Source organism: Oncorhynchus masou, chromosome 6 (assembly GCF_036934945.1).
Source record: "Oncorhynchus masou masou isolate Uvic2021 chromosome 6, UVic_Omas_1.1, whole genome shotgun sequence".
In the NCBI taxonomy this organism is placed as follows: Eukaryota; Metazoa; Chordata; class Actinopteri; order Salmoniformes; family Salmonidae; genus Oncorhynchus; species Oncorhynchus masou.
Genome location: NC_088217.1, coordinates 28,362,113 through 28,376,021, shown reverse-complemented (window position 1 = coordinate 28,376,021; position 13,909 = coordinate 28,362,113). Strand labels below are relative to the sequence as shown.

The window sequence follows — 13,909 nt, the reverse complement described above, 5'->3', positions numbered from 1 at the left end:
ACATAAGCGTACAGAGGCCAATTATCAGCAACAATCACTCCTGTGTTGCAATGGTATGTTGTGTTAGCTAATCCAAGTTTATCATTTTAAAAGGTTAATTGATCATTAGAAAACCCTTTTGAAATTATGAAAACTGTTGTGCTGATTAAAGAAAAAATAAGACTGGCCTTCTTTAGACTAGTTGAGAATCTGGAGCATCAGCATTTGTTGGTTCGACTACAGGGTCAAAATTTTCTTCTGAACATCGTCAGTCTATTCTTGTTCTAGGAAATGAAGGCAATTCCATGCGAGAAATTGCCAAGAAACTGAAGATCCCGTACAACGCTGGGTACTACTCCCTTCACAGAACAGCGCAAACTGGCTCTAACCAGAATAGAAAGAGGAGTGGGAGGACCCGGTGCACAACAGAGCAAGCGGACAAGTACATTAGAGTGTCTAGTTTGAGAAACAGACACCTCACAAGCCCTCAACTGGCAACTTCATTAAATAGTAACACCAGTCTCAACGTAAACAGTGAAGAGATGACTTCGGGATGCTGGCCTTCTAGGCAGAGTTCCTCAGTCCAGTGTGTTTTATTTTGCCCATCTTAATCTTTTCTTTTTATTGGCCAGTCTGAGATATGGCTCATGTAGTAAGCAAAAAAGTGTTAAACAAATTCTTCAAAGTAGCCACCGTTTGCCTTGATGACAGCTTTGCACTCTCTTGGCATTCTCTGAACCAGCTTCACGAGGTAGTCACCTGGAATGCATTTCAATTAACAGGAGTGCCTTATTCATTTGTGGAATTTCTATCCTTCATAATGCGTTTGAGCCAGTTGTGTTGTTACAAGGTAGGGGTGGTATACAGAAGATAGGGCTATTTGGTAAATGACCAAAGGTCAGTCAACACGGAAAATTTCAAGAACTTTGAAAGTGCAGTCGCAAAAACCATCAAGCGCTGATGAAGGACCGTCACACGACCGTCACACGAAAGGAAGACCCAGAGTTAACCTATGATGAAAATGACAGGCCTCATCTTTTTAAGTGGGAGAACTTGCACAATTGGTGGCTGACTAAATACTTTTTTGCCCCACTGTACATACATACATACATACATACAATCATATATACATACATACATACATCTATACACACACGTGTGTTGACCTAAATGCCATTGTCAGTTACCTGGTGTGTTGTTCCTTCAATCTCCACAGGTACAATGAAGTCAGCATTACTGATGGGCTACAGCATTAGAGAAGACAACCGTTTATCAGTTTTCAGATAAAATATAATCAGTTGCAGTGACACACGCAAAAGACAAATGTATAGATTAACAAAGAAAGTTAGATATTCTGATTAAGAGATGCATCTAAAAGCATAGCAAAGTTTTAAATTAGGAAAAAACTAACCCTCCAACCCCCTCAACTAACCCTCTCAACTAACCCTCCAACCCTCTCAACTAACCCTCCAACCCTCTCAACTAACCCTCCAACCCTCTCAACTAACACTCCCACAATCCAAATCATGCCTTGTTATGAGAAACATGGACAACACTGATTTGTCTGCCAGTGACCATTGATTTGTTGATTGAATGTTTTAACAGCATCAGCAGCTCCCGTTTCACAGCCAGTGTAAAGAGCTACCTGATCCAGCTAACAGCTGTCCATTAAAACTTACAGTCTAATAGTGGGATATAGAAGTCAGACGGGACACAAACAAAGAGGACTAGCCGATCCAACGATTACAGCTTGCTGTTGCAAATGAGTAAAGTAAGAGCTATGGATCATGATATTATATATAATCAACTGCCCTGGCCTGCATTGGACCAAAACAAGATGTCTTCTATGTGGTGAGATAATAGGTCAAACTGTGTTTTCCAATAGCCCTGTTTCTTATTAACAGTGTATGTATATTACCTTGAAGGAGCTGTGCACCAATGTCTCATCCAGGTCAATGACCACACAGATCTTGCCCTCATCCTGAGGGGTTACCTCGGGCAGTAGACTTGTCCCTGGAACCTGAGAGGAGTGGAACAGGGGAAGGGTAGGAAGAGAGTAGGTGATAAAGGAGTAGTAGAGGAGGAGGGTGGAGGAGTAGAGTAGTGGAGGAGGACAGTTAGAAGAGGAGATGAGGGTAGAAGAATAGAAGAGGCGTAGAGGATGAGTAGAGGAGGATAGAAGATTAGGGGAGTAGACGAGGGTAGAAGATTAGAGGGTAGAAGAGTATAGGAGGAGTAGAGGATGAGTAGAGGAGGATATAAGATTAGGAGTAGATGAGGGTAGAAGATTAGAAGGTAGAAGAGTATCGGAGGAGTAGGAGGATAGAAGATTAGAAGGTAGAAGAGTATAGGAGTAGAGGAGGAGGAGAGGAAGGTAGAAGAGTAGAGGGTAGAGGCAGGATAGAGGTGGGTAGAGGCAGGATAGAGGTGGGTAGAGGCAGGATAGAGGTGGGTAGAGGCAGGATAGAGGTGGGTAGAGGCAGGATAGAGGTGGGTAGAGTGACTTTTCCCCTACAATTTAAATGAAAGATGACGCACCCCACACTTAAAGCTGCAATACAGAACTTTTTGGGAGACCTGACCAAATGCACATAGAAAGGTCTGTCATTCTCTTTGAAAGCATGTCAAAGAAGTGGTAGATCTGTAGTATGTGCGCTATTTCTATGCTTCCCTTAAGTTTTGTTTTTGCATCATTTACTTTCGGTTTTGTACACCAGCTTCAAACAGCTGAAAATACAATATTATTGGTTATGGAAAATATACTTCACAGCAGTTTAGATGGTACAATGATTCTCTCTACACAATGACTGCTTTTTTTACAAACTGAAATTAAGCAAACTATTATAATTTTATCAACCAGGAAATGGCAGCGTGATTTCGGCATATTGCATCTTCAATGAAATATTCCAGAGGGAATCAATCATCTATTGACTTGGAACCTCTGGTGCGATTCTATACAGGAATCACATTTTTCCAGCTAGGAAAACATTTTAGTTTGAGAATGACGGGTTCAATGTGAGTTCCAGAATAATAACCAATGACCTATCTACAGTAACAAATGGGTCATCTAAATATGTTCATGTATTTGGTCCTAGTGTATATAGTTAGCCCATACACATTACAATTTCAGACACGTATCCTATTGCACAAAGCACACTGTCCTGTAAAAGTGAATTAACTTCCTTTTCCACCCCAAATGCAATAGCTTAACTGTAACATGTCTGAAGAAAATTTATCAAAACACAGAAATATCAGTTACAATACATTGCATCATACCAAATGTGACAGTTTAATCTAAGCCCATTGTCTCTACTCCCACAAAAACCAGTGATATTGTCCTTTACGTACTTGATGAAACTGGTAGCGAAGGTTTTGAAGTAGATCAAGCTAAACAGAGAGATGAAAAAGACAGTTAAAGGGAAATTTCACAATTTCTCTACTTCATATTCATCATCTCCAGTACCACCCCAACATGTGAAAATGGCATGTTTCTATATTTTGTAGTAAGAAAGTGAGGAAGATAAGTGTTTATGACAACAACCAATTAGTAAGCAATGCCTACACGTAATTGGTTAAAATCACAGATGATGTCATTGAAACAATTATCTTCCTCTCTTTCTTACTACAAAACATAGAAACGCACAGTTGTCATATGATGATGGGGTGGTGGTGGAGATGAATATGCATGAACTATACTGAACAAAAATATTAAAATGCAACATGCAACAATTAAAAATAGTTTACTGAGTTACAATTCATAAGGAATTCAGTCAATGGAAATAAATTAATAAGGCCCTAATCTATGGATTTCACATGACTGGGAATACAGATATGAATCTGTTGGTCACAGATACCTTAAAAAAAAGTAAGGGTGTGAATCAGAAAACCAGTCAGTATCTGGTGACCACCATTTGCCTCATGCAGCGAGACCCATCTCCTTCGCATAGAGTTGATCAGGCTGTTGATTGTGGCCTGTGGAATGTTTTCCCACTCCTCCTCAATGGCTGTGCAAAGTTGCTGGATATTGGTAGGGAACTGGAACACGTTGTGCACGTTGATTCTGAGCATCCCAAACATGCTCAATGGGTGACATGTCTGGTGAGTATGCAGGCTATGGAAGAACTGGGACATTTTCAGCTTCCAGGAATTGTGTACAGCATGATCATGCTGAAACATGAGGTGATGGTGGCGGATGAATGGCACAACAATGGGCCTCAGGATCTCATCATGGTGCATTCAAATTGCCATTGAATAAATGCAATTGTGTTCATTGTCCGTAGCTTTTGCCTGCCCATACCATAACGCTACCATGGGGCACTGTGTTCACAACGTTGACATCAACAAACCATTCGCCAACACGACGCCATACACTTGGTCTGCGGTTGTGAGATCGGTTGGAAGTACTGCCAAATTCTCTAAAATGACGCTGGAGGCAGCTTATGGTAGAGAAATTAACATTCAATTCTCTGGCAACAGCGTATGTATGTGTATATATTTTTCTCTTCTCCAGCGCTAGTCCAATAAAGTTGTTTATTTTCGAACACTTTCGCATGGAATTATTACTTTCTCTTAACCTTTTTATCTTCAACCTAGACAGCTGCTAACACTGGACAGACTTCCTAAAAGTAAGTTAGGCTGGCTGAGTACTTTATAGAAAGACCTAGCATTAGTGTAGTAGACCAACTTCTGTCCAAGAGATTGTGGCTAGTAATGTCATTTTATATCAGAATTGGTCTTAAGTGGCATGTCCCATTAAAAGTTTTGATTTGAGGTAAGTCATTTGAGATAAATCAGAGTAAATAGAGAATAAAGGCTGGATGGAGATTTATATAACTTCTCCCTGACTGATAAATTTGACTTTATCTTTTACATTCTTGTCGCCTCAGATTGTATGCTGCTGTCTTCTTAAATCTGCACTCACGTTGTTCAGTAGTCTAGACGCACCATGTAATTACAAGACAGATGGCTAATGGGGCCTAATATGACTCTGATTCATGATGGATCTATTAATGTAATTAACCGGCTAGAGTAGAGCTGACCTGATTTATACGGTACAACACTAGTATTTGGTTAAGCATGGCTGTGTCCCCAATTGCACCATATTCTTGATATAGTACACAAGTTTAGACCAGGGCCCATATGGCTCTAGTCAAAAGTAGTGCACTATATTGAGAATAGGATGCCATTTGGGACATGTCCCATGTCGTCATTACCCTGCAGAATAATATCTGTGATTCTCTGAATTACAGTTCCAGTTGGCTTAATTACTCATGTCCCCACACCATGTGAAGATGTCTGACTGCTCATGAACATCACAATAATTTACTCAATCCCAGTTCAAAGTATTATGGATTTAATTGGGCCAAGATAGACGTTGGCGATAAAGACAATTTAATTATTCAAATGCAAGCGTTTTCTCGTAGTTGAAAGGCAGGTTTACCACCACACTTCACAGATCCACAGTATATTGATGACACTGTTTTAGTTAGCATGTTGGTGAATGGGCACTTAAATGTGAGCAATTTAGACTTAGGCTAACAGATTAAAAACTCTGCCATGTGTTAAGGGATCGGACCCCTTTTTTCAATTTTTACTTAAAATGACATACCCGAATGTAACTGCCTGCAGCTCAGGACCTGACACAAGGATATGCATGATACCATTTGAAAGTTAACACTTTGAAGTTTGTGGAAATGTGCAATTAGTGTAGGAGAATAACACATTAGATATGGTAAAAGATAATACAAACAAAAAAACATGCAGTTTGAGGTCACTCTTTTCAATGGGTTTTCAGTTCCTATCGCTTCCACTAATGTCAACAGTCTTTAGAAATTGGTTGATGTTGTTCCTTTGTGTAATGAAGAAGTAGGGCAGTTCAGAACGAGGGTCGAGTGGAGTGTACTGTTTGTTAGAGGCGTGTGACCTGAAAGCTCGCTCCACTTTGTGTTTATTGGCTGTTGAACGCAGTTTATCCCTTCTTAAATTTTATTGATTTATTTACGTTAAAAAATACCTAAAGTTGTGTTAGGAAAGTTGTTTGAAATGTTTGGACAAAGATTACAGGTAACTTATTAGATATTTTTAGTCATGTTGCGCGAGTTGGAACCAGTGTTTTTCTGGATCAAACGCGCCAAATAAATTTACATTTTGGATATATAACGACGGAATTAATCGAACAAAAGGACAATTTGTGATGTTTATGGGACATATTGGAGTGCCAACAGAAGAAGCTCGTCAAAGGTAAAGCATGAATTATATTGTTATTTCTGAGTTTCGTGTCGCGCCTGGCGGGTTGAATTATGATTGTCTGTGTTTGTTTGATGGGGTGCTGTCCTCAGATAATAGCATGGTTTGCTTTCACCGTAAAGCCTTTTTGAAATCTGACACGTTTCCTGGATTAACAACAGGTGTAGCTTTAATTTGATGTATTGCATGTGTGATTTCATGAAAGTTAAATATTTATAGTAATTTAATTTGAATTTTACGCTCTGCCATGTCACCAGATTTGTCAAACCGATCCCGTTAATGGGATTATATCCATAAGAATTAAGCTCTTAATGAAAAATGTCTGGTCCATGTATGTATGCATAGTATCAGCGAGGAAGAGGCAAAACGAGATATTTCACTTTTGCCAAAATCTGTCCAAAAGAAGCCTAATACGTTTCTATGGGCTTATTTTGTGCCTAAACTTGTCGCCTGCCTTCCCACCTTGGGCCGACTCCCATTGTTAGGGCGGAAACATAAGCATCTTGTCATTATATACAGATCTCTAATAGTGTTCTCTGTCGGCCGGGTCATTTAACTGTTTTATTAAATGTAACTGTTTGTTGACCGCTTAATGAGGGTCTGTTAGTCATTTGCATCCCTAATTTATATTTTTGTTCAGTGAATATTACTATATAAAAATATTATTTTCCACTTTGATGGAGAACTAACACAATCATAGTAAATTTCATCTAACAACTCAGCAAACACATTGCGTAACTGTTTTACTGTCATTCTATTCATAATTTTAAAGGAATTATCTACAGCCACTTTGCTACTTGATTTCCCCATTGCAGGTCACGGTTTCAATGCTAATGTAGAATCAGCAACAGTGCTGGTCTAACCCTGCCACATGGAATTATTACGTTGTCTTAACCTGCATTCTTTCAACCTATGCAGCTCTAAACCACTGGAGTGGCTGGCTGACTGGCGGTTGTGTTACCTTGTCGATCGTCCCATTGTCCTCAGGAGGGAGTAGAGTATCCTGGGCAGGGGGTGGAGGCTGAGGGGCATCCTGTGCTCGGAGGCAACAGAAAAGCGCTTTGAAGATATTCCGGCTCCGAGGCTTCTTTGGGGAAGATTGGTTCACCTGGCCTAGGGAGAGAATGAACAAATTAACACATGGAGAAATGTGTAAAGAAATGTGTAAAGTATTTATGCTGCAGTAGTTTGTGTGTCGGGGGGATGGGGTCAGTTTGTTATATCTGGAGTACTTCTCCTGTCCAATTCGGTGTCCTGTGTGAATCTAAGTGTGCGTTCTCTAATTCTCTCCTTCTCTCTCTCGGAGGACCTGAGCCCTAGGACCATGCCCCAGGACTACCTGACATGATGACTCCTTGCTGTCCCCAGTCCACCTGGCCGTGCTGCTGCTCCAGTTTCAACTGTTCTGCCTTATTATTATTATTATTGGACCATGCTGGTCATTTATGAACATTTGAACATCTTGGCCATGTTCTGTTATAATCTCTACCCGGCACAGCCAGAAGAGGACTGGCCACCCCACATAGCCTGGTTCCTCTCTAGGTTTCTTCCTAGGTTTTGGCCTTTCTAGGGAGTTTTTCCTAACCACCGTGCTTCTACACCTGTATTGCTTGCTGTTTGGGGTTTTAGGCTGGGTTTCTGTAGAGCACTTTGAGATATCAGCTGATGTACGAAGGGCTATATAAATAAATTTGATTTGAATAAACTCATGGAAGGAGAAACCCCATATGGGCCATCCCAAACCTAGACTAATAAGAGATAGTGTTGTTGTATGGGATTAAAGGACAAATATGTAATCCCCTACAACCTCCCCCTTGCCCCTAAACAGACATCTCTAGGACTACATTAATTTGCACTCGTGAGTCTTCCAGTCAATCTCAAATCAGTAACAAACACCCACCCACAACACGTAGGCCTACAATAACTGACACCTCTAATTGGTACCAACCCTTTTGTCACCCTTTCTAATAACCAGTATAACCTTAGGGCTGGTTTCCCTGACACAGATTGAGCCTAGTCCTGGACTAAAAAGTTATTTCAATTAAGATTCTCCAATTAGCATGTTTTTTAAGTCCAGGACTACGACAAATCTGTGTCCAGGAAACCACCCTGGCCATAATGTGCCTTCCGTATCCCTCTCGAGAGGAGATACCTGTTTCCACTAAAATAGAGCCATCAGGCCTGGTCTTTACCAGGGCTAATAGATCAGAGCAGAAAGGAAACTGATCCTGCTCTCTGTATGGGTCTATTTCGGCATAGCCACAGTTCACCGGGCCTGATAGAAGAGGGAGTCGGCTCCATTTACACACTCAGGCATCAGAGGCATGAGAAGATATAAAAAGCCACAGACTGACTCCCAAAAAGCACCCTATAGCCTATGTAGTGCACTATGGGCCCTGGTCAATGGTAGAGCACTAAATAGGGAATAGGGGGCCATTTGGGACACAAAGACTCAAGAGGAGGCTAGTCAACATGCGCTGATAAACATATAAAAGGTGTAATATGTAGAAATCGCTCTGCCATTTCCTGGTTGCTAAAACTCTAAGTTTGCCTTATTTCAGTTGGTGACAAAAAAAGCATTGCATAGTGAAGAGGATAATTGTACCATCTAAACTGCTGTGAAATGTATTGTCAATAAATAAAAATATTGTATTTTCAGCTGTTTGTGTACAAAACTAAAAGTGGCAAAACTAAACCGGAAGCATAGAAATAGCGCACATAGAACTGATCTACTGCTTCTTAGACTTGCTTTCAATGAGAATGACATCTATAACTCACATTTCTATGTGAATTTGGTCAGGTCACCCAAAAAGTTATATATTACAGCTTTAATGACAGTTAATGTATTTTATTAGACAAATGCCGTCATTGCTATTAATAATAACTACCAGGCGGTAGGGTTAGGCAGTATCCAGATTTTTATATCGTCATACCATCCTTCTCTCATGTCGGGATTTATGGAATTAACGGCTTAGTACACAAGGGTTACCAAAAAAAAGACCATTGGGCATCTTACCAGAATGCTAACAAAATTAGCACAAATAATACCGAATTTCTATGTAGGCTGCTAGCTAAATAAGCTAACAGGTGCAAACTAAAATAAACAAATTTCAAAGACAGGCAATCCAGCTAACAAAGGAATACATGTATTTGTAGGAGCTACGGAATGTCATTTTAGTTGAGTTTGGACTTTTACAAGCGAAATGAGAGATTGTGGAAATTTTCAAAGTTTTAAAGCATGCTTTTCTGAAGGAAGAACAGTAGTGTGTACACACTGTGTGGAATCTGGGAGTTCTTAGGGCAAAGGCCCTGCCAGCTCAGCGCCGAGAAGATGGGGGAGGAGCAGAGCAGAGAAAAATCCCAAGGAAATCAAGCTGCAGTGCAGCTGTACAGATCAAAGCCCTTTGGATGCGTTAAGTCTCAAACACGGCAGAAAGCTAACAATATGATTCCCTTACTAATTCAGCCATTTCAGTCAATCACACTTCTGTGAAATCAAACTGTCCACTTAGGAAGCAACACTGATTGACAATAAATTTAACATGCTGTTGTGCAAATGGAATAGACAACAGATGGAAATTATAGGCAATTAGCAAGACACCCCCAATAAAGGAGTGGTTCTGCAGGTGGGGACCACAGACCACTTCTCAGTTCCTATGCTTCCTGGCTGATGTTTTGGTCACTTTTGAATGCTGGCGGTGCTTTCACTCTAGTGGTAGCATGAGACGGAGTCTACAACCCACACAAGTGGCTCAGGTAGTGCAGCTCATCCAGGATGGCACATCAATACGAGCTGTGGCAAGAAGGCTTGCTGTGTCTGTCAGCGTAGTGTCCAGAGCATGGAGGCACTACCAGGCCTGCACATCAGGAGACGTGGAGGAGGCCGTAGGAGGGCAATAACCCAGCAGGACCGCTACCTCCGCCTTTGTGCAAGGCCACAAATGTGCATGTGTCTGCTCAAACGGTCAGAAACAGACTCCATGCGGGTGGTATGAGGGCCCGACGTCCACAGGTGGGGGTTGTGCTTATAGCCCAACACCGTGCAGGACGTTTGGCATTTGCCAGAGAACACCAAGATTGGCAAATTCGCCACTGGCGCCCTGTGCTCTTCACAGATGAAAGCAGGTTCACACTGAGCACGTGACAGAGTCTGGAGACGCCGTGGAGAACGTTCTGCAGCCTGCAACATCCTCCAGCATGACCGTTTTGGTGGTGGGTCAGTCATGGTGTGGGGTGGCATTTCTTTGGGGGGCCGCACAGCCCTCCATGTGCTCGCCAGAGGTAGCCTGACTGCTACTAGGTACCGAGATGAGATCCTCAGACCCCTTGTGAGACCATATGCTGGTGCGGTTGGCCCTGGGTTCCTCCGAATGCAAGACAATGCCAGACCTCATATGGCTGGAGTGTGTCAGCAGTTCCTGCAAGAGGAAGGCATTGATGCTATGGACTGGCCCGCCAGTTCCCCAGACCTGAATCCAATTGAGCACATCTGGGACATCATGTCTCGCTCCATCCACCAACGCCACGTTGCACCACAGACTGTCCAGGAGTTGGCGGATGCTTTAGTCCAGGTCTGGGAGGAGATCCCTCAGGAGACCATCCGCCACCTCATCAGGAGCATGCCCAGACGTTGTAGGGAGGTCATACAGGCACGCGGAGGCCACACACTACTGAGCCTCATTTTGACTTGTTTTAAGGACATTACATCAAAAAGTTGGATCAGCCTGTAGTGTGGTTTTCCACTTTAATTATGAGTGTACCTCCATGGGTTGATAAATTTGATTTCCATTGATAATTTGCGTGTGATTTTGTTGTCAGCACATTCGACTATGTAAAGAAAAAAGTATTTAATAAGAATATTTCATTCATTCAGATCTAGGATGTGTTATTTTAGTGTCCCCTTTATTTTTTGAGCAGTGTATAAAACACAACAACCCTTGTCACTACATGCAGTGCCTTGCGAAAGTATTCGGCCCCCTTGAACTTTGCGACCTTTTGCCACATTTCAGGCTTCAAACATAAAGATATAAAACTGTATTTTTTTGTGAAGAATCAACAACAAGTGGGACACAATCATGAAGTGGAACGACATTTATTGGATATTTCAAACTTTTTTAACAAATCAAAATCTGAAAAATTGGGCGTGCAAAATTATTCAGCCCCTTTACTTTTAGTGCAGCAAACTCTCTCCAGAAGTTCAGTGAGGATCTCTGAATGATCCAATGTTGACCTAAATGACTAATGATGATAAATACAATCCACCTGTGTGTAATCAAGTCTCTGTATAAATGCACCTGCACTGTGATAGTCTCAGAGGTCCGTTAAAAGTGCAGAGAGTATCATGAAGAACAAGGAACACACCAGGCAGGTCCGAGATACTGTTGTGAAGAAGTTTAAAGCCGGATTTGGATACAAAAAGGTTTCCCAAGCTTTAAACATCCCAAGGAGCACTGTGCAAGCGGTAATATTGAAATGGAAGGAGTATCAGACCACTGCAAATCTACCAAGACCTGGCCGTCCCTCTAAACTTTCAGCTCATACAAGGAGAAGACTGATCAGAGATGCAGCCAAGAGGCCCATGATCACTCTGGATGAACTGCAGAGATCTACAGCTGAGGTGGAAGACACTGTCCATAGGACAACAATCAGTCGTATATTGCACAAATCTGGCCTTTATGGAAGAGTGGCAAGAAGAAAGACATTTCTTAAAGATATCCATAAAATGTGTTGTTTAAAGTTTGCCACAAGCCACCTGGGAGACACACCAAACATGTGGAAGAAGGTGCTCTGGTCAGATGAAACCAAAATTGAACTTTTTGGCAACAATGCAAAATGTTATGTTTGGCGTAAAAGCAACACAGCTTATCACCCTGAATACACCATCCCCACTGTCAAACATGGTGGTGGCAGCATCATGGTTTGGGCCTGCTTTTCTTCAGCAGGGACAGGGAAGATGGTTAAAATTGATGGGAAGATGGATGGAGCCAAATACAGGAACATTCTGGAAGAAAACCTGATGGAGTCTGCAAAAGACCTGAGACTGGGACGGAGATTTGTCTTCCAACAAGACAATGATCCAAAACATAAAGCAAAATCTACAATGGAATGGTTCAAAAATAAACATATCCAGGTGTTAGAATGGCCAAGTCAAAGTCCAGACCTGAATCCAATCGAGAATCTGTGGAAAGAACTGAAAACTGCTGTTCACAAATGCTCTCCATCCAACCTCATTGAGCTGGAGCTGTTTTGCAAGGAGGAATGGGAAAAAATTTCAGTCTCTCGATGTGCAAAACTGATAGAGACATACCCCAAGCGACTTACAGCTGTAATCGCAGCAAAAGGTGGCGCTACAAAGTATTAACTTAAGGGGGCTGAATAATTTTGCATGCCCAATTTGTCAGTTTTTGATTTGTTAAAAAAGTTTGAAATATCCAATAAATGTCGTTCCACTTCATGATTGTGTCCCACTTGTTGATTCTTCAAAAAAATACAGTTTTATATCTTTATGTTTGAAGCCTGAAATGTGGCAAAAGGTCGCAAAGTTCAAGGGGGCCGAATACTTTCGCAAGGCACTGTAGCTGGACACAACTGATCCCGCTTTCTCTGGTTGTGCCATTTACAAACAGGTCTGAGGAACTACAGTAAGCTTCATAATGTAAAATAATGTGACAGGTGAAATGAAGAACACAGTCTGCTTTATCTCCTAATGTATTGCACAAGATGACTGCAGGTATTTACTTAAAGTAGTTACAAATATTAAAACGTATTGAAAAACCTTCGAATGGCTATTTCCATACCCGGTATACCACCCAAGCCTACCAGAGGAAATCCCCCCAAAATTGTCAGATTCCAGCCACCCAAGCCAGACTGTTCTCTCTGATACAGCATGGCAGGTGGTACCAGTGCACCAAGTCTGGAACCAACAGGACCCTGAACAGCTTCTACCCCCAAACCGTAAGACTTTAAAACAAGACTGCTAAATAGCTAATCAAATAGCTACCTGATCTTTTGCACAAAGTATTACACTGACACCTCACACACACACACACTACATATGCACGCACTACATACACTGACACCACACACCCCCACTTTCACACTCACCACATACATTGCTGTTACTGTCTATCTATCCTGTTGCCTAGTCACTTTACCCCTACCTCGCTACCTCAATTACCTCTGCACATTGACTCAGAACTGGTACTCCCTGTATATAGCCATGATATTTTTACTAATTATTTATTTGTTATTCATTGTGTATTTATTCCTTGTCTCCATTTGAATTTTATCTTAAACTCTGCATTGTTGGAAAAGGACCCTTAAGTAAGCATTTCACATTTAGTCTACAAAGCATGTGACAAATAACATTCGATTTTGATTTGTTTTACTCTGCACCAAAAACAGGCAAGAATTGAAGAAGTTGTTGAGTATGCCAGCTCTCTGAGTTATTTGTCATTCAAATATATTTAACATGCTCCCTCCTGGATGAGGTGAACACGTGTACGTACACACACTTTGATGTGAATGCCAAGCAGTTTGAGAATGGTCCTCACTTAGAGTTAAATGATTACTGAAGTTTCAATAGGCCACATGGTTTGTATGAATGTAAACAGTGCGGGTGTGGTGTGAGGGAGGCAGTGGGGAGTCACAGCAAGGCGCTACTAGCCACTATCTTAATTGAAGA

At 41.5% G+C, this 13,909-nt stretch overlaps 1 protein-coding gene across 1 annotated transcript in view; it reads right to left on the bottom strand.

Moving 5' to 3' along the window:
• The window catches only part of LOC135541827 (carboxy-terminal domain RNA polymerase II polypeptide A small phosphatase 2-like), a 29,424-nt gene that overhangs the window by 5,482 nt on the left and 10,033 nt on the right, over positions 1-13,909 (bottom strand). The window contains exons 2-5 of the mRNA XM_064968236.1: positions 7,187-7,338; positions 3,328-3,366; positions 1,898-1,999; positions 1,167-1,223 (exon numbers count right to left, since the gene is read on the bottom strand). Coding sequence (XP_064824308.1) covers positions 1,167-1,223; positions 1,898-1,999; positions 3,328-3,366; positions 7,187-7,338 — 350 coding nt within the window. The remainder of the gene's footprint in view (positions 1-1,166; positions 1,224-1,897; positions 2,000-3,327; positions 3,367-7,186; positions 7,339-13,909) is intronic.